Source organism: Myotis nattereri, assembly GCF_964212035.1.
Source record: "Myotis nattereri genome assembly, chromosome: 2".
Lineage (NCBI taxonomy): Eukaryota > Metazoa > Chordata > Mammalia > Chiroptera > Vespertilionidae > Myotis > Myotis nattereri.
In genome coordinates, this window is record NC_138076.1 from 178,135,449 (window position 1) to 178,160,979 (window position 25,531).

At 40.8% G+C, this 25,531-nt stretch overlaps 1 protein-coding gene across 1 annotated transcript in view; it reads left to right on the forward strand.

Moving 5' to 3' along the window:
* TMTC1 (transmembrane O-mannosyltransferase targeting cadherins 1) overlaps positions 1-25,531 on the forward strand; it is a 239,531-nt gene that overhangs the window by 12,351 nt on the left and 201,649 nt on the right. Inside the window, exons 2-5 of the mRNA XM_081083700.1 lie at positions 7,391-7,568; positions 16,178-16,251; positions 18,677-18,853; positions 22,573-22,776. Of these exons, the coding sequence (XP_080939826.1) occupies positions 7,391-7,568; positions 16,178-16,251; positions 18,677-18,853; positions 22,573-22,776 (633 nt within the window). The remainder of the gene's footprint in view (positions 1-7,390; positions 7,569-16,177; positions 16,252-18,676; positions 18,854-22,572; positions 22,777-25,531) is intronic.

The window sequence follows — 25,531 nt, forward strand, 5'->3', positions numbered from 1 at the left end:
CACCTCCCACCCATTTCTCTACTTTATCCTCTGAAAGGGCCAGGCGATTTCCCTTCACCAGGACACTGGGAAATGTATTGGTGAGGGAGCATCTGCAGCTTTGAGAAGCTCCATGTTGGCTCTTTTCTGAAGGCGAAGGAAGTGTAATGTGGGAGATGCTGCCATTGAGGAGGGCTTTCTGGTTTCGGTGGGAGTGATGGAACCCTGGAGTTCCAGGAGGCAAGAGCTTAGCTGCATTTACTGTGAAGGCAGCCGGGGCAAGTGGAAATAAGAATGTTTTGACCCACAGGCTTATTAATTATGTTGTCCCAGGGAATGAAGTAGATGGTCCTCTTAAGTGTTGCTGGATCTGTAGGCCAGAAAAACTTCAGGTTCAGGGCCAAAAAGCAGACTTGAGTCACTGCAATGGAGAGTCATGGCCTCTGTGCCTTTTCCAGACTTCTGACAGTTTCTGAGGGTAGACCTGTCTGACTGAGGAAGGACCCTAGCGCAGTCCCTAGTACAGTGGTTCTCAACCTTCCTAATGCCGCGACCCTTTAATACAGTTCCTCATGTTGTGGTGACCCCCACCATAAAATTATTTTCGTTGCTACTTTATAACTATAATTTTGCTACTGTTATGAATCGTAATGTAAATATCTGATATGCAGGATGTATTATCATTGTTACAAATTGAACATAATTAAATCATAGTGATTAATCACAAAAACAATATGTAATTATATATGTGTTTTCTGATGGTCTTAGGCGACCCCTGTGAAAGGGTCATTCGACCCCCAAGGGGGTCACCACCCGCAGGTTGAGAACTGCTGCCCTAGTAGAAGTCTGTTCCCGAGATACAGCTTGTTTTTGTTTTTCTAAACCAGAGCTATTTTTTTTTTCAAAAAAGAAAATTGAAAGAGAGGCATGGGCTTTATCTGAAAGAGAGCTCTGGGCTGTAATAGTGTGAGGAGATGGGGTGGGGCAGCCAAAAATTTTTCTTCTCCCCTCCCTATCCCTCTTCCTGAGACTTCTTGGTGCCAAACTGTGTGAACCTGTGACCTTTCCTGAGGACTGGTACCCTCTGATTGTTGTGTGCTCATTATGGCCCGATCTTTCTGGGCAGTTGTACAAGGAGGCAGAGGAGTTCAGACGAAGGAGGGATGCTGTGCATTCATATTTGCCAAAATCTGGAAGGCTTTCAACCACTCAAACATGATTATTAAGATTATTTCAGAAAAATATTTTATTTCCCATTGCTTGCCTAGCTTTAAATGAGAAGTGAAGGCTAAATCAAATAAAAATTAGATATTGTAGCATTGGAAGGGAAAGGTGATCTTTTCTAACTTCCCAGTTATGGTAAGTTTTATTTGTTCATTTAGTAAACTTGCATTTAGACTCTACTGTGTGCTAAGTTCAATGGATACAATGATGAAAAGAAATCAATTTCTCGCAATGTCTGAAAAATGCTTATAATATTTGAAGAATATAATAAAAGAATTTAAGAAAATTGAGTACATACTGTAAAGGAATACATTCAGGGTGATGTGGAATAGGAGAGACTGTGCTTTTTAGATTGTATTTAAGGTGGACTGTTGTCATGCTTCTGTGTGGACCTATTCTAGTTTTAAATATTATTTCTTTGAGCTGAAGTCTGCCTCCTAGTAGTTGGCAGGCACTATGGCAAATTGTGAGTACTTGTGCCATCCAAATGGGCACCCAAATATTTCCATGCCATCTCAATGGGCACTCAAATATTTCCCTGCAGCCAAGTAGACCCAGAGTTGCCAGGTCTTCTAATATTTGAAGAGAAGTTGGAATTTTTTTAAACTTTTTTTTCTTTATTAAGGTATTACATATGTGTGCTCCCCCCCATAGCCCCCCCCCCAAACCGTTCATGCCCTCACCCACCCTGGTGTCTAAGTCCATCGGTTATGCTTATATGCATGTAAGTCCTTTGGTTGATCTCTCTCCCTTACCCCCACCCTCCCCTACCTTCCCTCTGAGGTTTGAGCATCTGATCGGTGCTTCTCTCTCTCTGGATCTGTTTTTGTTCATCAGTTTATGTTGTTTATTATAATCCACAAATGAGTGAGATCATGTGATATTTAACTTTCTCTGACTGACTTATTTCGTTTAGCATAAACAAAAGAGAAGCTGGAAATTTTTATATGAAAAGCACCTGTTTTAAAAAATGTTGCTTGTTTGTTTTTTTAAGTGTATACAGGTGAAACAAAACAATTTGCAGGCTAAACCTAGCTCTTTGGGTAGTGTGTTTGGAACATTGTAATTGGATCATAGTTTCCCCTTTGGGAGCTACTTAGGATAAGTGCATTGCTTCAGTATTTCACTCATTCATTCATTCATTCATTCACTCGTGCTTCCATCCATTCATTTATTTATTGTGTGACCACTATGCACCACACATTGTGCTACACTGGGCATACAACCATAAATATGTCAAAGATCCTTTCCTCTGGAGAACTTGGTATAATTTCTGTCATCTTTCTCTAGTCTGAGCATCCCAATTTCCTCAAATCTACTTTCCTGAGATATCACCTTGAGATCCTCCCATCCCCCTACATCATGGAACTCTCTTGTAAAAGTGCCTTCATATTTAAATAGCACTCCAAGGGACTGCTGTCTCATATTGGATACCGCCCACTTTCCCACACCTGCCTGCAGTTAGAATACCTCCCTCTTCCCTATCTCTGCTCCTGGTAGGTTCTTCCATTGCTAGAATTTTTTAAACTAGCCATTAATTATCTGTTTAAATGCCTCTCTTTCTTTTACTATGCTGTTACCTCATTGGTAGCAAATGCCATGTCTTCTCTTTGTATCTCCGGGCCCTACATCATACCTGACATGTAGTAGGTGCTCAATAAACATCCGTTGGAGTGAATTGAAATGAAAAATAGTTTGACTTACATAGTTCCCTGTCTGTCTGTTGGTGGATTGGTCTTTCTGGATATCCAAGACACAAAACTCTTTGAGTTTAGGGCAAACTAACAGCCCTTGGACAATACCATGTGTACAGTTTTAATGTGATCACACGTATTTTGTTCTCTTTTATGTCTAAATGTGGGTCTTTACTCTTGCCCATATTCTGAGTTAGAATTAATGAACAATTTCAGGCATTTAAACTCCTTGTGAATCTCCGTCAGTCAGTTTCCCAGGACAGCAGTTCTCCTGCCCAGTTACAGAGCTCCTGCGAGCTTAGTCAGCATACAGCATAGATTATTTAAGTCTTTAATAAAAATATTGGACAGACCAGAGATTATATCAGAATCCTGTGACATACACTAGAGGTCTTCATCCATGGAGACATTGATTTATTATTCACCACTCTTCATGTGAGCTACAAATCTATCTTGTTCCATCTTGTACGCAAGGAGATTCTGAGAGATTTTGTACATGCCTTCGTTAAAATAAAGACAAGCTGTGTCTTCCACATCCCTTGTCCTATTAAAATATGAGTTTGATCAGTTAAAGCTCCTCTTCGTAATCCCACATTGGCTCCCCAAATCAGAGATTCCCCCCTTCCCCCCAGTGCTCACAAATAGGATAAGTTCTAAAATTTTGTTTCTCATTTTGTTTCATGGTCCCTTGTCTATAGTTTGGAGAGTTCACTCCCCATCTTTTTAGACATTTGAGGAGCTCTACACACTCTAGGTTCTAGGTGATTTCTCAAAGCTGAGATTCACCAATGTTAGGTGCCATGTGAGAGGCTCATACTTTTACCTTATTAATGCAGTGATTCCCCATTCAGCAATTTATTTTTATATTTTGGAATCTAATTGAATTCATTTAAAATACGAGGCACTCTGTCCTAACCCATTTCCAGAAATAACAGTCTATACAGTTGTTACCTGCACATTTTCAGATATGATACATATGGACCACAACGGTGACTTATGTCTACCATTTTACATCATTTTTAGAAGGACAGAGGAATATATGTGCCTCATAAAAGTGTGGTGATCTATAATAATAAAAGTGAAATATGCTAATTAGACCAGATACCCTTCCGGACGTCCTTCCAGATGACCTTCCAGATAAAGCCGGGGTTGTGAGGGAAGCCTGGGTCCTGGGTACCAGAGGGAAGCCCGTGCCAGCAGCTGGGGTAAGGAAGGCCTACTCCTACACAGATTTTGTGCATCGGGCCTCTAGTGTAGTAATAATAACACTATCTTTCATTATGCTTTTGTACTTTTCAAATAGTTGAATAATTGGATACATTAGAAAAATATTGTCTGATATTGTCCACCTGTTAAAACCAATGCTGTTATTTGTAATCCCAAATTATTCTCTACAGCATCATATCTGTGGGAATAGTCAAATACATCAGCGATTGGGTTTACTAGATGCTTTCTCTTTATTGCCATTTTTATAACTAACAGAGTAAGATGCACCCTTGTACATTGAAAAGAATACTCCTATGTATTCTCCTTACACACACTCACAATACCTCTGACACCAGATATGTGGGTCTACTCCAAACAACTGACCAATTCTCTGACACCAGCTAGATGCCCGACATTTCAATTTAATTCTGGCACTGTCTGCCTGGAGTTAGCATCCGATCCCCCAGGTTAACAGCTCAGTCTCATAAGACTGCTCCCACTTCAGATGTCAGTCAATCATAAGTAGTGGATCCTTATGTTACCTACATTTTGTCCAACTTGACTACAAATTGGGAGTTCCCAAGGCCATGCCTCAGGTTCAATAAATAATTCATGATAGTGGCTTGCAGAACTCAGGGAAACACATATGTTTAGTGTTAATTATATAATAAAGGTAAAAAGAGACTGGAGGGTTCCGAGCACAAGTGCTTCTGTCCGCTTCAAGTTGGGGTACTCAACCCTCTTGTCACTTGGATGGGTTCACCAACCTGGAAGCTCTCTGAACCCTATAGTTTAGGGATTTTTATGGAGGCTTCATCATATAGACATGATTTATTATTAACTCAATCTCCAACCCCTCTTTCAACCCTGGAGGTTGGGGGTGGAGCTGAAATGAAATGTCCATTCTTCTAATCAAGGCTTGGTCTTTCTGGGGACAAGCTTCTACCTTGAAGCCAGCCCACCAAAAGTCACTTCATTAGGACAAAAGACACCTCTACCACCCAAGGAATTCCAAGGGATTTAGGAATCAGGGCAAAGGCCAAATATTACAACAAAAGATGCTCCTAGTGCTCTTGTTACTTGGGAAGTTACAAGGGATTTTGGAGTTCTGTGCTAGGAACCAGGGACAGAGACCAAATATTAGAACAATAGATGCCCCTAGCACCTTCATTGTTTAGGAAATGATGAAGGTTTTATAGAATCTCTGACCAGGAGTCAGGGTGAAGACTAAAATATGTATTTCTTATCGTATCACATATATGTATGTTTATTTAAATACTTTTGTGGTTATTTCCTTATCTAAAGTTTTTAGAAGTGGAATTTTTGGTCATAGGTATGTATTTTTTAAAGCCTTTGATACATAGTGACAGCCTCAAGACTTTCCAATTTGGACATCCCCTAACCGGATTTGAGATTGCCTATTTCTCTTAAAATCCCAGGTCTGGTTGAAATTTAAATTAATGGCTTAGTAGTTAGTTGATTTGCCAAGCTCAGCCTGATGATGCGGAAAACTGTAAAATCAACCCCAGGGGATAGGCCCTTAGGGAATTGCACCTGAGTAGTTCGAGGATGGGGACTTGGCCTTGCCCTTCTCATAGCTTCACCATCTGCAGCTTTCTGATTTCCAGTAGCTCTCACCATATGTGGGATCTCTCACCCTGGAATGGGACACCGTTCTCCCTTTAGTTGGACCTGCCAGTCCCTAGTTCCTTGTGGTTCCTCCTTCCCTTTGGGTGAGTTATTTCACACCAGGCTCTCGTCTTGAGGATGCTTAGGTGTTCACAGACTCATGGGTCTGCCAACACAGCTGGCGTCAGAGCCCTGGAGTTGGATCGCACACAGTAATTCATTTTTCTAAGCTTAGTTAGGACCATGATGACTTCAATGGGAATGAAAGTGGAGGCAATTAGTAACTATGACATTTAGATTCGTGTGTCCAAATAAAGCTTGAGATGTTTAAAATTCTGTAGGTTAAAGCTGTGCATGAATCAAAGTCAGATACTGAGAATATGTATATGTCATCACTAAAGTTGACTTTTACATTCTCGATTGTTTTGGCAGAGGAGATGTTTCTATAAGAAGCAGATAAAAGACATGAGAATAAAGATGTGGGATTACTATTTTGGATAAGTTGGCTGGAGTATAGACAATTATGGGTAATACCACTTAGGGTATATAGGTTCCCCCCAAAACAACCATACCCCATGTGAATGAACTTTTTCTATAACCCCATAAACTCAATTGGGAACATTATGTCCTATTATTAAATTTAAGGCAACCTTTTGAAGTCTCTCTGTCTTGCATTTCTATCTCAGGAAAGTATTTTTTAAGATGTTGAACAATACATTTCCTTTTTCTTTGTGGTTCTCTTTTTAGTTTTTTTTCGTAATGATCTTACCATTCAGAGATCTGTGGGAATTTATGTTAGGAAACATTTAATACAAATTCTGAAGTGCTATGCTTTTGCTCATCCTTTTAAACTCAACTGCAGCTGGTACCAGGATGTAGGTGCCCTGAAGCTTGCTTGTGGGCTGGTAATTAACAATGATTTCTGGTGCATAATCTGGAAATTTCCTGGTGGCACCATGAAAATTCTCTCTGGGTGAGAGAATATTTTTATGCCTTTTTTGTCCCAACTGTGACCACAGTCACAGTCCTGTGGTTTCTTTCTCATCTCCATCGGCTGTGGCTCTGACCCACAGCCCTGTGGACTTGGCTTTGAACACTTACTCACCCTGGAAGAATCAGGAGTGAAGCAAGAGTGTTGTTGGGGTGTTTGCATTAGCCATGAAGAGAGGGAAGGCTTCAGCACCTATCTGTCTACCTTCTCAGTGAGACCACATAGTTTTCTGAAATAATATTGTATTGCATTTGCAGTGATTTCTGCAGAGAGGAAAAATCCGAGATAGGAAAAAGTGATACTCATATGTAGAGTAGCCTGGTGTTGGGAGTCATCCTATATAATAAAAAGCTAATATGCAAATTGTCCCCTTGACCGGAAGTTTGACCCGGAGTTCAACTGAGAGGTCAACTAGGGGGCAGGGCTGGCTGGCCAACTGCCCATGGCCTCCCCTCCACGCCCCCAGAATCCCCCTGGGCTGGCCCAATTGGCCCCAATTGGGGCGGGTGTCTGGACCCCACCAGTGCACGAATTCGTGTACCAGGCCTTTAGTTTAAAAATAATCACTTGAACAGCTTACTTTTTTAAATGATGGATTCCCTCTGATTTCCTGTGCTTATGTTCTGTTGGTAGTTAATCATTTTTGTTTTTGTCTTCTTTGTTCCAGGCTAAACATATTTTTGACTGGCATGAACCCATTTTACTTTCATGCAGTGAATGTAATTTTGCACTGCCTGGTGACTCTTGTGCTGATGTACACCTGTGATAAAACTGTCTTCAAGAATCGTGGACTCGCTTTTGTTACGGCATTGCTCTTTGCTGTGCATCCTATTCACACAGAGGCGGTGAGTGTAATTGGAACTCAATGAAATAAGAACCAAAAAACCCACTAAACTGATCTTTTTTTTCCATTTCAAAACCCTGTTAATTTAAAGCTCTACTAAAGTGTTTATATATAAATCATACTGCTTGGCAACTTCTCTTTTTGAATGTTCAAATGGTCTTTATTGTACCTCCAGGATTTAATTGCTTTTCTGAATAACCACTGTTATTATTACAGGTAGTAATAAATGGCCACCGTTCTTTATTTGCAGGAAATGTAAGTCCTAATGCGTTTTTAACAACAAGGGGAATTCTGAGATACTTATCATGCTGGCTCATTGTTCCCACTCTGCATTTATATTTTACCTTTTCTCACTCTGCTTTCTATTTAAAATATTTACAATGCAGAACTGTAAGTGCTGGGAGGAGGGCTATAAAAAGTGAAATTGACATTCAAGTTAGAAAGACAGAGTTAGGAAACTAACACATCGTTTTTCAAATTATCTAATATGAAGTGTTGTTATTTTGTGAAAGATGAGTATCCTATATAATAAAACCCTAATATGCAAATTGACTGCACAGCAGAATGACTGGTTGCTATGACATGCACTGACCACCAGGGTGCAGATGCTTAACACAGGAGCTGCCCCCTGGTGGTCAATGCACTCCCACAGGGGAGGGCCAGAAGCCCTGAGCTGGGCTCATGGCTGGCGAGTGTGGTGATGGTGGCGGGAGTCTCTGCCTAAGCCAGCAGGCAGACATCCCCCCAGGGGTCCTGGACTGTGAGAGGGCACAGGCCAGGCTGAGGCTCTCCCCTCCCCCAGTGCACAAATGTCGTGCACCAGGCCTCTAATTTACTTATAAAGTTAGATAGTTTAGATCTCCGGTCCCCTTTAAAATGTGACTTAGCCCTGGCCAGGCAGCTCAGTTGGTTGGACATTGACCATACACCAGAAGGTTGAGGGTTCTATTTCCCGTTAGGGTATATACCTAGGTTGAGGCCAGGGAACCTGTTATCCTCCCATATTTTTCCTTGTCACTCAACAGAGTGCCTGCATCAAGCCAAGTACTCATGAATTATTTATTGATTATGTAATTAATAAAACAAATCCTTAACCATGGCAACATGTTTAAATGTAATCGCAACATGTTTAAACTAAACCTCCTCCCCCCAAAATTTAAATTTTCAGTCCTTCCTGAGAAAATTTATGGTCTTGGTTTTGCTTTTGTTTAACAAAGGAAAGCTATATGTCCTACTAACCCCCTCTCCCACCCACTACATTCTATTTTTCTTTTTAAAAATAATGTATTACTATGTCTTCTATAAAGCACATCTCTTTTGTCTAGTTCTCTGTCCTCCTCCTTAGGAACCTGAACTATTATCTATAATTAAATAATAGTCTCTTGATTTTACTTCCTAGTATAGATTGTTATGTAGGTCAAATTTCTCTGCCTCCTTCATCTCCTTGTGAATGCAAATAGTTTTTCTAACACTTTTTCCTAAATAAATGTCTAACTCTTAGACTCTTTTCCCCTTTTAATTGTGTTACCATGGATTTTTTTCCCCGATTACAACAAAAGCCTGTTAAAACCCTTTGTTAAAGGTCAGTTTGCTAACAGGATTTTTCTTTTTTTTATTTAGAATTCAACCTAACTTTATCAGCTCATGATCACACTGCCAAAGGCTACCTAAGTTTTATGTTCTCCTACTCTGAAAGAATAGAATTAGGACAGTTATCATCCTATGCATTGTTCTTTCCTGAAGAAAATTTCACCCTAATATTCTAAACACAGATTTTCAACTGTACTTTAAAAATTATGTCAGAAATGTAATATGGTCTATAATTAAAAAAAAATTGGCTTTGAGGACTGCTGGCATTGCTTAATGGTTAGAACGTCAGCCCATACACCAGAGGGTCATGGGTTTGATTCCGTCAAGGACAGTAACAGGGCTTGCAGGTTTGATCCCTGCCTGCGGTTGGGGTGCATGTGGGAGACAACCAATCGATTTGTATCTCTCACATCGATGTTTCTGTCTCTCTCTGTCTCCCTCTCTCTCCCTTTCCCCTTCCCTTCCATTTTCTCTAAAAATCAAAGGAAAAATTATCCTCACTAGAAAGGCTAAAGCACATACCCATAAATACATAGAAGACCCAGCAATATCCTAATATATAAAAAGCCAGGGGCCATCACAACAGAAACAATCAGACAGATGACCAAACAGCAGGCTGCATGGGGTGACCAGTCCGGCAAGGGGTTAGTGAGGGGTGACCAACCACTGAACAGCAGGCTTCATGGGGCGACCAGGCTGGCGGGGGGGGCATTTGGGGGTGACCAGGCTGGTGTGGGGGGGCAGTTGGGGGTGACCAGGCAAGCAGGGGGGGGCGCAGTTACTGGCAACCAGGCTGGCAGGGAGGGCAGTTAGGGGTGACCAGGCCGGAAGGGCAGGGCAGTGAGGGGCAACCTGGCCGACAAGGGTGGGGGGCAGTTAGGGGCAACCAGGCCAGCAGGCAGAGGCGGTTACGGGTGACCAGGCAGGTAGGCAGGTGAGTGGTTAGGAGCCAGGATTGTGAGAGGGATGTCCCAGATTGGAGAGGGTATAGGCTGGGCTGAGGGGACCCCCTCACCCATGCATGAATTTTGTGCACCGGGCCTCTAGTCTATACTAATAAAAGGGTAATATGCTAATTAGACTGGGTCGACTGGTCATCTTACAGACATCTGACTTCCTTCTGGACAAAGCCATCGTGGTGGGGGCTGAGGCAGAGGCAGTTAGGGGTGATCAGGCCAGCAGGGGAGAGCAGTTACAGGCGAGATCAGGCTGTCAGTGGGTTAGGCGCGACCAGACCAGCAGGGTAGGGCAGTTGGGGGCAATCAGACCAACAGGGGAGGGCAGTTTGGGGTGACCAGGCCTGCAGGGGAGGGCAGTTGGGGGAAAACTGGCTTGCAGGGGAGGGCAGTTTGGGGTGACCAGGCCTGCAGGGGAGGGCAGTTGGGGGCAAACTGGCTTGCAGAGGAGGGCAGTTGGGGGCGATCAGGCCTGCAGAGGAGGGCAGTTCGGGGCGATCAGGCCTGCAGGGGAGGGCAGTTGGGAGCGATCAGGCCTGCAGGGGAGGGCAGTTGTGAGTGACCAGTCCAGCAGGGGAGGGCCGTTGGGGGTGACCAGGCTGAGAGGGGAGGGCAGTTGGGGGCATTAGGCAGGCAGGCAGGTGAGTGGTTACTAAAACCAGAATCCCAGCAGAGGGAAAAATTATTTCCAATTTAAGTAGGCAGGCACAAGTCACTTATTTACTCAATTTTTCAACAAATATTTGAGAGACTGTAATGTAGTCCTCATGCAGGGAAATAACAATGAATAAGATAAACGCAGACCTTTCTTCATTTAAGGTCTTGTGATTCCTGGAAGGGTTTCTTGATGGTTTATTTCTTGGAAAATTATGAGAAAAATCAGTAATTGGGAAAGTCATTGTAATTCTCTTATGAGAATTAAAATTTACTCATTATGGAGACAAGAAGGAATGCACTTTAGTCAAAAGTATGAGCAGGAAATGCTGGCATCTGGAGTTGAAAGTTAATGTCAATGTTTCTAGAATTTGGACAAGATAACAGAGGAGAGAATTGTCATGATCAAATCAGTTAGTCCAGCCTTTAGCTGTTGCCAGGCATTAAGTGTGTGTTCCTGGCTCTGTCTGACGCTAATGGAACTCATCCTTGCAGGTAAAATGATGAATAACTTGATACAAATCCTATGAGTGGTATTCCAAGAAGTAATAAGTTTTGGGAGCAAATTAAATCCATAATTGGCAATTTCCACATTCTCTTAAGCTTGTCCAGAGATCTGAATGTTACATTATTTAAATTCTACCCAATTCTCTGATGTTTTTCCACTCTTTGAATATTTAAAGGATACAGGTCTCAGGTTATAACTACCCCCTTGGAGATGGAAACCTGCAACATCAGGCAGAAATACATGCTGTCCATCTGCATGTATTATTGAGCAAGTCTTTTTTCGCTTCCAGTACCCTCCAGTTCAGCCGACTTTGTCATGGAATCAAGCCCAGGGGCTCCAACTTAACATTCCAGCTCTGCTTCCCATTGCCCATGTCTGCCTCCTTTTCATTTACTCCATACTCTCATTCCCTTATGCCTTGCCTCCGTATGTGCTCAGGCCTCTCTTTCCTTGACCTGGAATGCTTCTCCGTCCCCTCTCTGGCCCAGGATTCACATTCTCCCATCCTGAGCTCCCTGAAGTCTTTCTCAGCTTTCCTGTGTCTTAGTGTATAAGGCCAGCCTTTCCATGAAGACTTCCCAGATCCTACAGTCAAAATTAATCCCTTTAGTCTTCCCATGGCAATGATTTCTCCTCTTTACGAGACATGCAGTTTCCCTGTGGCATATTAATACACTCTTTTTGACTCCTCACCAGATGTTAAACTCCTTGTGGCAGGCTGTATCCCTCCAGCTGGCATAATACCTGGCAAACTGGAGGCACTTGGAAAATGTTTGTTGACTGGAATAAAACAGGCAGTTACTGAACATCATGCTATTGGCTAATTGAATCACAGTGAGTGGCTGGTCTAGGCATATAGTCATTGCTGACAAGCATCTTTATTTTAGACATCTAACCCCTAGCCCCAGAGATCCTAACTGAACACGAATTTAGAATAGGTGTTCAGTGAAGGCTTGATGGTTTGAAATTGGCAACAGAGTCTACCAGTATTAACACTAACATTTTAACACTCATGCTGACCTTCTGCTCCAAGGGACACTGCATTTTTTATATTTGGGCACACACAGCTGGCATATTCTGCCACTGCTGTTTCCCAGCAGCACTAGCTGGCTGCAATTCGAGAAGCAGGCCTTCAGGCGCCTTTAATGCATTAGTTATGCTTGCCTTGCTTATTATTGCCTCATGCCAGCTTGCTACACCCACTATCAGCTTGCAAGTCTCGCTGTTGTCCAAGTTGGCCACATCAGTTGTGCTATGATGGATGTCCCTCTGGGCCCAAAGGCCTGGCCTTATTCCAAGACTTTGTTGCTGGCCAGCTGGACTCTCTGTTTAACCCTCAGGAGGCCCTACAGCTGATGCTGAGCTCAGTGCTCATGGAGGCAGAGGTGTATATTGAGCAGATTTGGGCTTCGCGGGTGAACCATGTGCAATTAGTTGTTGCTTTACAGATGGTGAGTTTGAGCTTGGCCTTGACACCAAGGTGACACCACATTGTCACTGCCCACCTCCCTTGAGTCATACAGTCTTCCTGATTGGGAACTCAAGTTCTTCCTAGATTAATGGATTGATGAACAGTGTGTGGTCCAGGCAGCCACACTGTTAGGTAACTCTGCACTGACAATGAAATTATTTGATCATGTCCAGGTTTCTCTTGCTATCAACTGAACTAGAATTTTTCTCAATATGTGACTTGCCATCAATCTATATGCAGGCATATAATTGAATTACTTTTATTCCTAGTTTAACTAATAGATAGATTATTCAATAAAGTTAAAACATCATAGAGGCAATCCTTAAAGTAGAAAGATGACTTCCATAAGCCACACAGAACGTCCTATCCCGGGGCTAAGCGCTGGCCCCTTTCTCTGCCGGGAGCAGGAAGAAAGAAGGGCGCCAGTGTTGAGCGGGCACTTTATATGTATCATCTCATTACTTACAGCAGGAACATGAGGTAGGGGGTATTGTACTCATTTTATAGATAAGAAAACCAAATTTCAGAAATTAAAGATAACAAAAGTGAGTCTCACTCTTACTCAAATGGCAAAGGTGTCTATGTTCAAGCCTGGGATGGTCTAGCTCCCTGGTGCGGCATTGCCTCTCCTTTGTCACTGCAAAGTGTGCTCATTGTATGAGGAAATTTATAGGTATATTTTCCAGAAAACTATTTTCTGTCATTAATTATCAACTGAGTCTCAAATACACTGTGGACTTCAGGTCTTGTATGATTTGGGTGATGCTATATTCTGTGCCTGAAATGTTAACCCAGTTCATTTCCCTGGTGAACTCCTCATCTTTAAGGTCCAGCTCATCGGTGACCTTGTCTTTGCAGCATTCTTTGAACCATATGCCATTTTTTTTCCTTTACAGTTTTCTTCCTTGGATTTAAAAACATTAAGAGAAATTCACACACATTTTAAGCTGTGTAATAATACAAAGATTTATAAATAGCCCTCTGTCTCCCACCTCTATTCCATTTCGGCTCCTTTCTGAATAAAATTTTTTTAAAAAAATAATATAAAATTTAAACAAATATAATGAACATATATTCTTTGTCCAGACTCACCAATTTTTCAAATATTGCCACATTTGTTTTACCATTCTTTTTATCTTTCTCCCTTAATATATAAAATCATTGTTTTCTGAAGCATTTGAGAGCAGGTTGCTTTTCATGCCCCTTTACATCTTAATTTAGATGTATATTCTAAACTAAGGCCATTAGTCAACATTTCACTTTAGTCTCCTTAAGTTTGGAACAGTTACATATCTTCACTTTAGTCTCCTTAAGTTTGGAACAGTTACATATCTTTCTGTAATATAATATATAGCTTTAAATGTAATTTAAAACTTATGTTAGAATGTATATAACAAAATTTTATTAATATGATCTTTATAACTTTGAAATCCATAATGTTATATAACATATGCTATATTACACACTTAAAATATAAATATGCAATTCATACTACATATTATATGTTTTTAGTATTTAATGCAATATTTAAATGTAGTGTATTAAAATTGTATAATATATAAATAATATCAATATATTCTATGTAAATACATAATATAGAAATATATAAAAATAAAATATATAAAATGTAAATACATAATATATATTATGTAAGTACAACATATGCCTATAACTATAATATATTGTGTGCAATATCATATTATCATAGATTATAGTGAGTTGTGATATAATTAGTAAATCAAGATATAATATAAATGAGAAGGTATATTTAATATTATAAAATTATAATATAGAATTATTATATTTTAGACTTTATTAATTATTAATTTAAGTATATGTTAATTTATGTATTTTATTAGAATATTCTTATTTTTGGTTTGTCCTCTGACTTTTCATGATTATATTCAGGTTATGTGTTCCTGGCTGTCATACTACACAAGGGATGTGTCCTTCAGGATACCACATGCGTAGGTGTGCCATGTCGATTTGCCCTTTATTGACGAGGTTAAACTCTATTCCCCAGTCAAGGCGTAGTGCAATGTAGCACATTTTCTCCATAGTAGAATTATTCTTTTTATTTATTCAACTAATACGTAATTGGTGAGGAAATGGTTTGAAGCCCTGCAAATATCTTGTGCCTCATTAAACTTTCATACCTTAGATTTAGCATGCATTGATAGTTTGTGATGTTTCTTGAGCAAGTCAATCTTTACTCATATGGAGAAGCAAAATGGCTATTTTCCAACTGGACTACTCCCTCTATATTCATTAACTGGATTTTTAATGTAAGGAAGAGCTCTCCATCCTTTTTCTTTCACTTGCTTACTGTATATATGTAGGTACTTACTCATGCATTGGTCCATCTAGCCATCCATCCATCCATCCATCCATCCATCCATCCATATCTTTATTATCATTATGCATTCATGAATGTCTTTTCAATGATTTATAATTTTTAAAGTCTTTCTTTATTTTGATGTTCAAATTGTCTCATATTTGGTCAGTGGCTTGTCACTGGCTTCTGTGTCCTTTTTGACACATGAACCTGTCATTTTCTGTGCACTTTCTTACTTTCTAACATGAGAAGATGATCCATCCAAGCTTCTCTTGCAGATCCCCAGCCTCAGCCCTGCAGCCCATGCTCTCCTTAGTGGAGGAATGGCTTGCAGTTAGTGCCGGGATGGCCCTTTGCTCCTGAGGTGTTTGCTTTTAAACTCTTTCAGTGACAGAGCTAAGAAATACACACATGTACATATACTCACATATAACAACGATGAGTTCAGACTCATTCCCATTCTTGTTAGAATTATTGATTCCTCAACTTATTTTTACTAGTGCTGTGTAGTTGTGTTCTGCTCCACTAGCATTCCAGGCCCAAAGACTAGCACACTGGCACTCAGTCATTGCTCAAAAAAAGTTTTTTGAAAAGCCCTGGCTGATGTGGCTCAGTTGGTTAAGTGTCTTCCCATGTACCAAAAGGTCTCTGGTTTGATTCCCAGTCAGGGCACATGCCCGGGTTGTGGGCTTGATACCTAGTAGGGGGCATGTGGGAGACAGCCGATCTATGTTTCTCTCTCAAGTGTTTCTCTCTCTCTCTCCCTCTCTCTAAAAAAAATCAATAAAAAACATATTTAAAAAGATGTTTTGAGTAAAACAACAAATGAAGAAACTTTGATGCTGTGAATTAACCTTCTATGGGAGAAAGGTTAAAAATGAAAAGAAGCATGGAAATCTTGCCCCTTCTTCTTTTCTCCTTCTATAAATGTATTATTAAATATATATGATAACCAGAGATGGTTAGTATTTGAATAACAATGTGTTTCCCATTTTATTACACTTTGCAGTCATTTAAATCCAAACACATTTTTGTAATCCTTTACTGAAAGTAATTTTCTGAAGTTTTAATTTTTAATTTTTTTCCAACATCCTAGGTAGCTGGAATTGTTGGCAGAGCTGACGTATTAGCGTGCCTGCTGTTTCTGTTGGCCTTTCTCTCCTACAACAGGTATGAATAGCTAAGGGTGTCCTTCTCTGTGATTACAGTCATGCTCTCCTTTGGGAATTTCTGCTGTGTGTGTGTGTGTGTGTGTGTGTGTGTGTGTGTGTGTGTTCGTGTTCTCAGCATCTGCCTGAGAGAGGAAGGAGGCTTCTTGGTGTCGAAATGCTCAGAGAGCTCCCCCGAGACCTGACATAGGACATCCTCTCCTTTCCAAGTGCCAGGTGTTCTCTCTTCCAGCCACATTCTGAACCATGTCATAGCCTTTTGTAGGCGCTGCACTCCCAGGACTAGGAAGACAAGCTCTTGCTTCTTGTTTTCCTTTTACTTACAGTTTCTGACTGAGAATGGAATTTGGAATCAGCTCTGAGCAGAAATAAATTGGGTGTAGTCCTTTCTCTTATTCGCCTATGATTTGTTCAATTTTTCCTTTTCCTTTTTGGTACTCTTCCCCCCACCCCACCCCTTCTTATCCTCATTAAAGTAGCTCAGAGCTTAAAACCATTCTGAATTGAAAGTCATGGTTCTCAACTGTGGTTTTCCAATTTGCATATCCTTTCAAAATATACAGAAGCTACTTGCTTTTGGGAGATTAAAAAGCAATAAAATAATTTTCCATTATATTGCCTGTTTCCCCCGGTGTGATCAGGTTCTCACCCGTGTTGTGAAATATCCCCAAAGGGAAAGGAGCAGATTGAAAAGAGAATGTAAATAAGGGCAGATGAGTCAGAGGATGGCCTGGCCTGGCTAAGGATTTGTGAACCTTGATCTTTGGATCATTTCATCGATCTATACCCTCACAAAGCCCAGGGACTCTGGCAAACACTGTTCTAAACCAGTGGTTCTCAGTATGCGGCAAATTTGCCCCTACTTCCCCAGGGGACATTTGACAATGTCTGGAGACATTTTTGCTTGTCTCAACTTGCTAGACTGAGGATCCTACAATGTACAGGGCAGGCTTTACAGTAAAGAATCATCTTCCTCGAAACGCCAATAGCACTGAAATTGAGAAACCCTGTTGTAAACCAATTTAGACTTTGGATCCGGAATGGAATGAATTAAGTCTCAGGAAGTTCTGGTAAAGAGCAGAGCCTTTAGTATAGTACCAGTCTTCTATTCCTGGCTTTGTGACCTCCCATTGCATTGCTAGTCTTGCATAAAGATGTGAAAATCTTAAAACTGTAAATCCAAGTGCAACAATTGTTTCCTGTTTACTCTGGTGTCAGAACAAGATTAATAATTGCTTTTAGTTTAGTTTCAACTTGTTCTTTTGAGCTTTCTCTGTGTGTTTAGGAACACGATTGGGCCTGCAGCGTAGCCATGTTTATGCGATAATGAGCTATAGCATCACAGGTTTCTGTTGTGCCTGCCATTCTCACTTTTAGCAATTTAAGCTATAGCTCAGCATTGAAGAAGAATGCATATCTACTGGCATATACGTTTATGCAGCTGCTTTTAGACATAAGAGTAAGGGTAAGACATCACAACTACAGAAATATTGGCCTTTTCTTCAAAGGAGTGGAAGCTGATGGGCGTGGCGCTTCCTGGAGGAACTGTGGTGTTTCTTCGTGTGGGGCTGGTTCCCTTTTGTGAGATGAAAAAAAGACTTTACAGCTGGAGGGCTCTTGAAAATCCCTGCTGGAAATTATACTGAGGAAAAAAAAAAAAAGCACCTTTATCTAATATGGCCTTCTGGGAAATAGATTTAAATATACAGATTAGGCGGAAGAAAAGAAAAAAGCTAAATAACACAGAGAAATGATGATTATGTTATGTGTGTGTGAGTGTGTGTGTGAGTGTGTGTGTGTGTGTGTTGTGTGTACTTGTGTGCGTATATATATCTCCACTGATTTTTTTGTTTTGGGTACAGAAACATATAAAACACCTTCACTAAGATAATAATGGTGATGAACACTTAATATATATTTGGTCACTTAATGAATTCTCCCTCCAACGCCGTGGTCCCATTTCACAGGGAAAGAAACTGAGGCAGAGAGGCAAAGTAACCTGCCCCCTATGACCCTGTTACTTAACTATAGAGCTATGATTGGAACCCAGGAAACCTGGCTCCGGAGTTCATGCATGTGGTTTAGTAACCTGTGTTATTCACTTAAAATGTATTCACCTAACCATCTTTCCATGTCACTAACAATGTCTCTATGGTAGCATTTTAAATGGCTTTTTAGTGTTCATTTATTATACGCCAGGTTTTGTCGTAATTTTCACATACCTTAATTTAAGTATCAAAATCGGTACTAGGCATTTACTTTTTTCATCTTTGCAATTTTACATGATTCTATTATTAAAGAAATATTTGCTCGCCTACTTATTTAGAATAAAATGAAATTGATGCTAGATCTTAGTGTTAAAAAGTGGTATTTCTTAGCAATCCACATTCTTCTCATATTAGAAGAATCTCAACCTTGTTTTTCAGGAGTGTGGACCAGTGCTGTGTTGGGGAGTGTTTCCCTTCCACGGCCTCTCCTTTCTTCTTGCTGCTCGGTTTGTTTCTGGGGACCTGCGCAATGCTGGTGAAAGAGACGGGCATCACAGTGTTTGGAGTGTGCTTGGTTTATGATCTCTTTTCCCTATCCCACAAGCAAGAGAAATCGTAAGTCCATTTGAATGTTTTGATGTTAAGCAGTGCGTGGATACATGGAATAGACTGGTCGATGCCCAAGGGGAGAAGGGTAGGGGGTGACTGGATAAGGAAGGGGAAGGGATTAGCTAAAGAACACATATGTATATGCCATGGACATGGACAGTAGGTGGTGAAGGCCAAGGGGGAGGGGGAGGCGGGCCAAGGGAGGAAAAAAAAGGGACACCTGCAATAATCTAAAAATTATTAATTTTTAAATTAATAATTACAAATTTTTAATAAAAAAGTTATCAATTAAAAAAGAAATAAGGATTCCAGAGCCAAGTCACAAGAAAGTACTTAAATCAGTAATTTAAAAACTTCATTAAAAATATAAAAATATTTTTGTTAAACGTAACTTCACCTCAGACCATAATATAACAAGTGAACCTTGTTTTATTAAGATAAATGTTCAAACTCTTCACACTTTTATATAAAAAATCAGTGGGGACTATAACATTTTTGTGAGCCCCAAATTAGGAATTGAGAAGTATCTATACTTTACAAGTTTATATTAGCAATATTTTCTGGATGTAAACCACTGAGAAATTTTGATTCACACAGAGAAGTGGTCGCAAGTGGAAACAGTTTGTTAACAGCTTGCCTTGAACCTGTGCATCCAAATTAGTGTTATCCATCAAGGGGCACTGCTGCGCTGGAGTCTGCTCTAGAGTTGAGTTGTGACCTAAGAGTTTTGTTTTGAAATTTCACAAATGGCTAATCTAAACCACACAGGAATACTCACACATCATATGCAAATCAAAAAACACATTTTATTTAGTAGCCTGTTTTTATTTTACAAACGTAAGGCATATTCATTTTATCCTGTGTACTGTAGCCAATAAAAATGACTAAGGCATATTAATAGTTCTGACACATACCATAATTTGGTTCCTCTATTAATTCCATAATTACTAACAATTTGACGTGCAGACCCCATTTTTCAGTAATTATAAGGTTCTTACTTTTGAACTTTAAAAAATGTGGTTGATTTATTTTCCTGCCTTGTCCAGTGAAGAATTTTATCTTTGAAACAAATCCTGCCTTTTTATTCTATTTCCTACTTCTTTATACTTCTTGACATAAAGATAAGAGCAGGGTTGTTGAGTGGCAACAAGCTGAGATTAACCATCACATTCTGATCACCTTCCTGCCTATTTGTACTTGGACATCATTTAAGTGGAGTTTAGTGCTCTGTTGACTCCCTGTGAATCTCCGAGGAAGGAAAACCCCATTATCATTTTGACCTGAGCTATTGCCAAGAAAGCCACGAGCCAGCGGACCTCCGCTTGGCTATGTGAGAGCGTCTTTCCTCTATATCCTCTTAGCTGATGGAAGCAATTGCATTGCTCGCCTTTTGTTTGGTTTGTTTTAGAAAACAACCTGTTGACCTCTCTTGCTTCCCACTTTCTTCATTTACTTTCTTGCATTCTTTCTGTCTCCTCCTCCTAGCTTCTTTCTGCTTTGCCTCACCGACAGCAGCAGGGTGTGACAACTGACTGCAGACCCTCCCCTTTGGTCCTGTCCAGAGCTATTTGAACCTAATCACCGAAGTCCTGTCTCTGTCTCCTCTGGCCTCGGGACTCTGCAGCCCAGTGTTGTCTATATTTTCTTCTTTATCCAGTTACTGTGGAGCCAGGTTTTTTTCAAAGGGGATAATTGTCTCTTTTATTCTTTTAATAATCTTTCCTGACCTCCATTGTAAACTACTAGAAGGTCTATGGAAGGAAAAATATGCCGATACATAACTCAGATGTTGCACGGCTCATCATCTGTGATTTTTTTAAAAAGTAACTTTGAACTCTCAAAACCAGCAGCTCTGCATAAGTGAAGACATTCATTTTTTCCCTCCACCCATTCAACATATACTCATTCTGTACCTGGCCAAGAATAAGAGATAAGATTCCTTCCCTCACAGAGCATGTCCAGTACTGGGGGAGACAGACATTGCATGAGTAATTACATGAGTAACTGACTACAGCTGTGACCCTGGTGAGACGGAACCAGAGCACGTGACAGGGAGACCTGGCCCATGATGGTTAATGCCTCCCAAGTTCTGGCCATGTGCCAGGCATTGTGTGTGCCAGGCCATTTACAGGCATGAAGTCACAGGATGCTCAAAACCATTGCCCTCATTTTGCAGGGGAGAAAACAGAGGCACAGGAAGTAACCTCTGTAGAGTCACCTATCCCTGAGTGGAGCCAGAATTAGGTCCCTTGTCTTTATGGCTCCATGAAGGAATGCGAGGCAGAGACCTGGAGACCTCCCAGAGCACCTCTGCTCAGGAATGGGGTGCACACTTGTACCAGGACACTTGCTCCGAGGTTCTGAGTGTATTTCTTGGGGGTCATGACCCCTTTGAGAATTTCACAAAGTTGTGTCCCCTTCCCCCAGAATAATGTACACAGTTTTGCACAAAACTCTTAGGGATCTACACCTGTTTATTTGCTAATTTAAAATAAATATCTTGGCACTAGGTTGTTTTTGAGGTCTTTCCTTGTGTGATTCAGGCAGCAGGAAAGAAACAGTAACAGAAACAAAGGTTGGAAGGACTTTCCTACACGAAGAGCAATTTACTCCTAAATTTTAAGGGAACCACACCAATGGAGTGGGATTTCTTTTATTTGACATCACCTATAGGAAAAAATATTTTTAGTGAAAAATGAGCCCCTGAGAGTTAAATTTCTGTTTTTATTTTTTTAAATTTAGGATAAAATTTCCAACATACAGACAATAACATTCCCTGACCCCAGTCCCTAACACCTCTCTCTAGAAGTAACCACAAGTGTGAGTTTGGCACTTTTCATTTCTATGATTATTTCTATGCCATTATTTTCTATGTATATACCAGTGAATAACAAACAGTATTACTTAACATATATTCAAACTTGATATAAGTCACTTGCTTTTCTTTTCATTTACCATTAGGCTTTAAGATACATCATTGCTGATACAAGTAGCTATAGTTCATTCACCTTAACTGTTGTATGGTATTTAACCATCCCTATTTATTTATCCAGTTTTCTGGATTTGGAATTTAGGTTATTTTCACAATGTTTGCTATTCTAAACTATGCTGCAGTGTATTTTCTTGTGCAAATACCATAGGAATGGGGTTGCTGGGACCACAGACCAGTGCCTGTTCACTGTGTCACATGCTGAGATAAGCCCTTGAAATGATTGTAGCAGTGTCTCGGGATCCCTTTGTTCACCATCACTTGGTAGAATCAGACTTTTTCAGATTTGTCCATCCAATTATCATGAGTTATGTCTCTGAGGATTCATGAAAGAAAAATTTAATTACAGTACTTTGGATGGAACAGCAATGAATGGGATTTTCCAAGTTCATAATTATGCAAATCCTGAATACCACTTCCATCAAATATTATGAGAAAAATATATTTGGAGAATCAGGGTTGAAGAAGAGTGTGTGTGTGTGTGTGTGTGTGTGTGTGTCCATATATGAAGGACTGAGTCCTAGTTTTCTATATTAGGAAGTCAATAAAATAATTTCTAAAATCAAAAAAAGAAATAATATTATAACTATGTTAATTTTAAAATACTGTAGTCCATACCAGAAACAAAAGAGCTAAAACTCTTGAGAATGGTTGCTTCTAGGAGCAGGACTTTGCGGGGGGACAGGGACTGCTATTTCCTGTTGCCAGCCTTGTCGTTCTGTTTGACTTTATTTAGGAGCAATGGGGTCATCCCTCAGCGCAGCCCCCAGCAGCCGGGGAGCCCCCAGCCCTCACTGCCAGCGCACCCCCTCCGGCAGAATGGGAAGCAGCAGCGGTTCCCTCACAAAGGAGCCTGGAGTGGCTGCCATTCCCCATTGCCACCAGAACCCAAGAGCAGTGGATTCCCGGTGTCTCCTCGAGCTGTGTGGTCCATGATGAGGTACTGTGCTGGGCTCTTGGACTGTGTGCGTTTTCACCATCCAGCATCACCTATGTGGGCTGATAGGAGAACGGAAGCCTTGAGTCGGGTTCTGTGACCTCCCCCTCTCTCCTTGTTTCTCTGCCTTTCTCGTTCCTTCCCTTCCTTCCCTGAATTAGATCAGATAAGAAAGGAGTAACTGGAAAAAGCCCTGCTCTCTGCTGTTATTTAGAAGCAGGGGGTGAGGTGTGGGTCTGTGAACACTCAATTAAGGAGAGCAAACGCTTTCTTGTTTTCCTGGTGGAAGAACCTTGTGTGACTAGCTTAGAAAGATAAATACCACATGATCTCACTCATTTATGGAATATAATGAACAACATAAACTGATGAACAAAAACAGATCCAGAGACAGAGAAGCATCGATCAGACCGATCAGACCGTCAAATCTCAGAGGGAAGGTAGGGGAGGGTGGGAGTAAGGGGGAGAGATCAACCGAAGGACTTATATGCAAGCATATAGGCCTAACCAATGGACACGGACAACAGGGGGGTGAGGGCATGAGTGGGGGGGATGGGGGGTAATGTGGGGATAAGTACACATATGTAATAACTTAATCAATAAAAAATTAAAAAAGAAAAACCTTGTGTGGAGACCCCAGCCCTTGGTTTTCTGGGGAGGAGAGCGCTCTACCTTCCGCTTGCTGTCTCACCTGGCTCTTGTGTGTGGTAGGAATTTATTACAGCACAAGTATGGGAGGAAGCCCAGGGGATTCTGCCTCTCAGAAATGTTTGTGGGGATGCAGGAAAATCTTTACAGCATGGGACTTCCTTTTTAAAAATAATTTCACCTGGCCATAACACTTAAACATCCATTTATCGGAACAGGTGCTCACTAAATTAGGTTGCCTCTAATCTTGCTGAAGCCATGAGCAAGCCAGAACTTAATAAAGATGGAAATTCAATTCATACTGTTAGTACTTTACTGCTTCAGATTGCTGTTCTTATTTTTCTGTTCATTTCTAGAAAAATCCTTTGGTTTCAGGGTCTATGTTTCCCATTATTTCCACCTCTCCCTATTTCTTATTTTTTTTGCCTCTTGCTTTATTCATTCATTTATTAAATATCTGTTTTAAATAAAATACCCACTGAGTGTCTACCACAAGCCAGACACTTTTCTCGGTACCAGGAACATCCTGGTGAGTAAGAAAGACAAGGTCTTTGCTGTTATTTTGCTTCCTTTCTAGTAGAAGAAGACAGGCACTGGATAAACGACAGTGAATGAAGTGATGGAGAGGGACACATTTGCATTGGCTGGTCAGAGCAGGCCTCCGGCAGCCTCCTGAATGAGAGGCGGAGCTAGCCCTGCAAGGATCTGGGCACAGGCTCCCAGACTTGGGGTAATGAACATGTGGGGATTGGAGGGGCAAGGTCAGGAGGTGGGCAGGTCCCAGATGATGAAGGGCCATGTTAGCCAAGGAAGCAAGTTTCAATTTTATTCTGAGTGGAATGGAGAGACTTTGGACGTGATGTTGTTTTTGCTGTTGTTATATTTTGTTTTATCTTAAGTTGATAAGAAATGGTTACATTAAATATTCTGGCTCCATCTTGGTACATGAGGTTGGGGACACGAGTAAAGCACGGAAAAGAGTTAAGTTTTACACAGACTGAGGGAGATGGAGGCTGGGGTGAACAGGTGTGGTGGGTTTGGGATACCTTTTGGATTCAGATCCCACAGGACTTGCTGATGTGTGGGGTCGGGGAGAGGAAAGGAAGGAAACACGGATTTGGGGGAGTTGGCTTAAACAGTTGGGTGGACTGTGGTGTCAGTTACTGAGATGGAAAGTCAAGGGGAGAAATAAGTTTCCCGAGGGTTGGGGGGAGAAATTCCTGAGAGAGAAAGAGAGACAAACAATCAAAACATTGAGGAAATCTTGACCTTTATGTGAAGGGCCATGGAGGCAAAGGAGATAAAACATTTGGGGAAGCTGTTTTTAAGGAGGCCAAGGAGAAGAAAACAAAGGAGTAAATAGGGATTTGTAGATTGCCAAGGCAGGACAGAAGTCAGATTGTAATGTGACTGAGTTCCCTGAGGGCAGGGGCTCTGCTGTGTTTTGCTCATATCTGTATCTCCAATTCATCTCATAGTGTCTGGCTAATGGTAGTGGCACAAGTATTTGTTAAATGAATAAATTAATGAGAGGCTGGTAAAAAGTGGTGGAATTAAGCATACTTATTCAGAAAATTTGGCAATGAAGCAGTGGGGAAAAAGGATGGTAACTGGAGGGGGGGTTTGGATTTTTGTTTTCATTTTCATTTTAAATTTGATGGATATGTGTCTGTATTTAGACAACGTGTAGAGAGTAGAGATGAAAGATGCTGGAGCAGAAAGGGATACGATGAAATATGAATACTAGGGTGTGCTGGTAAATGTTTAATAACTGGCTCCCAAAGCAAGGAAATCCTGACTTATAGTGTTTGCCAATTTCCATGTAAATAACTCCTACGAGGGTTTATTTCAAGCTATAAATGTGACGGCACTGAAAGTGAGTTGGGGGAGAAGTGCTGTAGCTCACCATGATGCAATATTTCCACTGCCTAATAGATAATAGACATAAATAACCTGAAGAGAATAGATAACAGTGAAGTGAGGTAAATGAATTAGGAAATAAGAGATTTCAGTATGTATCACCTTTGTTTCTGATAAGATTAATTTTAAGTTAATATAATTTAATTTTGAATGATGGCTGTATTTAATAACTGGCTTGCAAAATACCTAA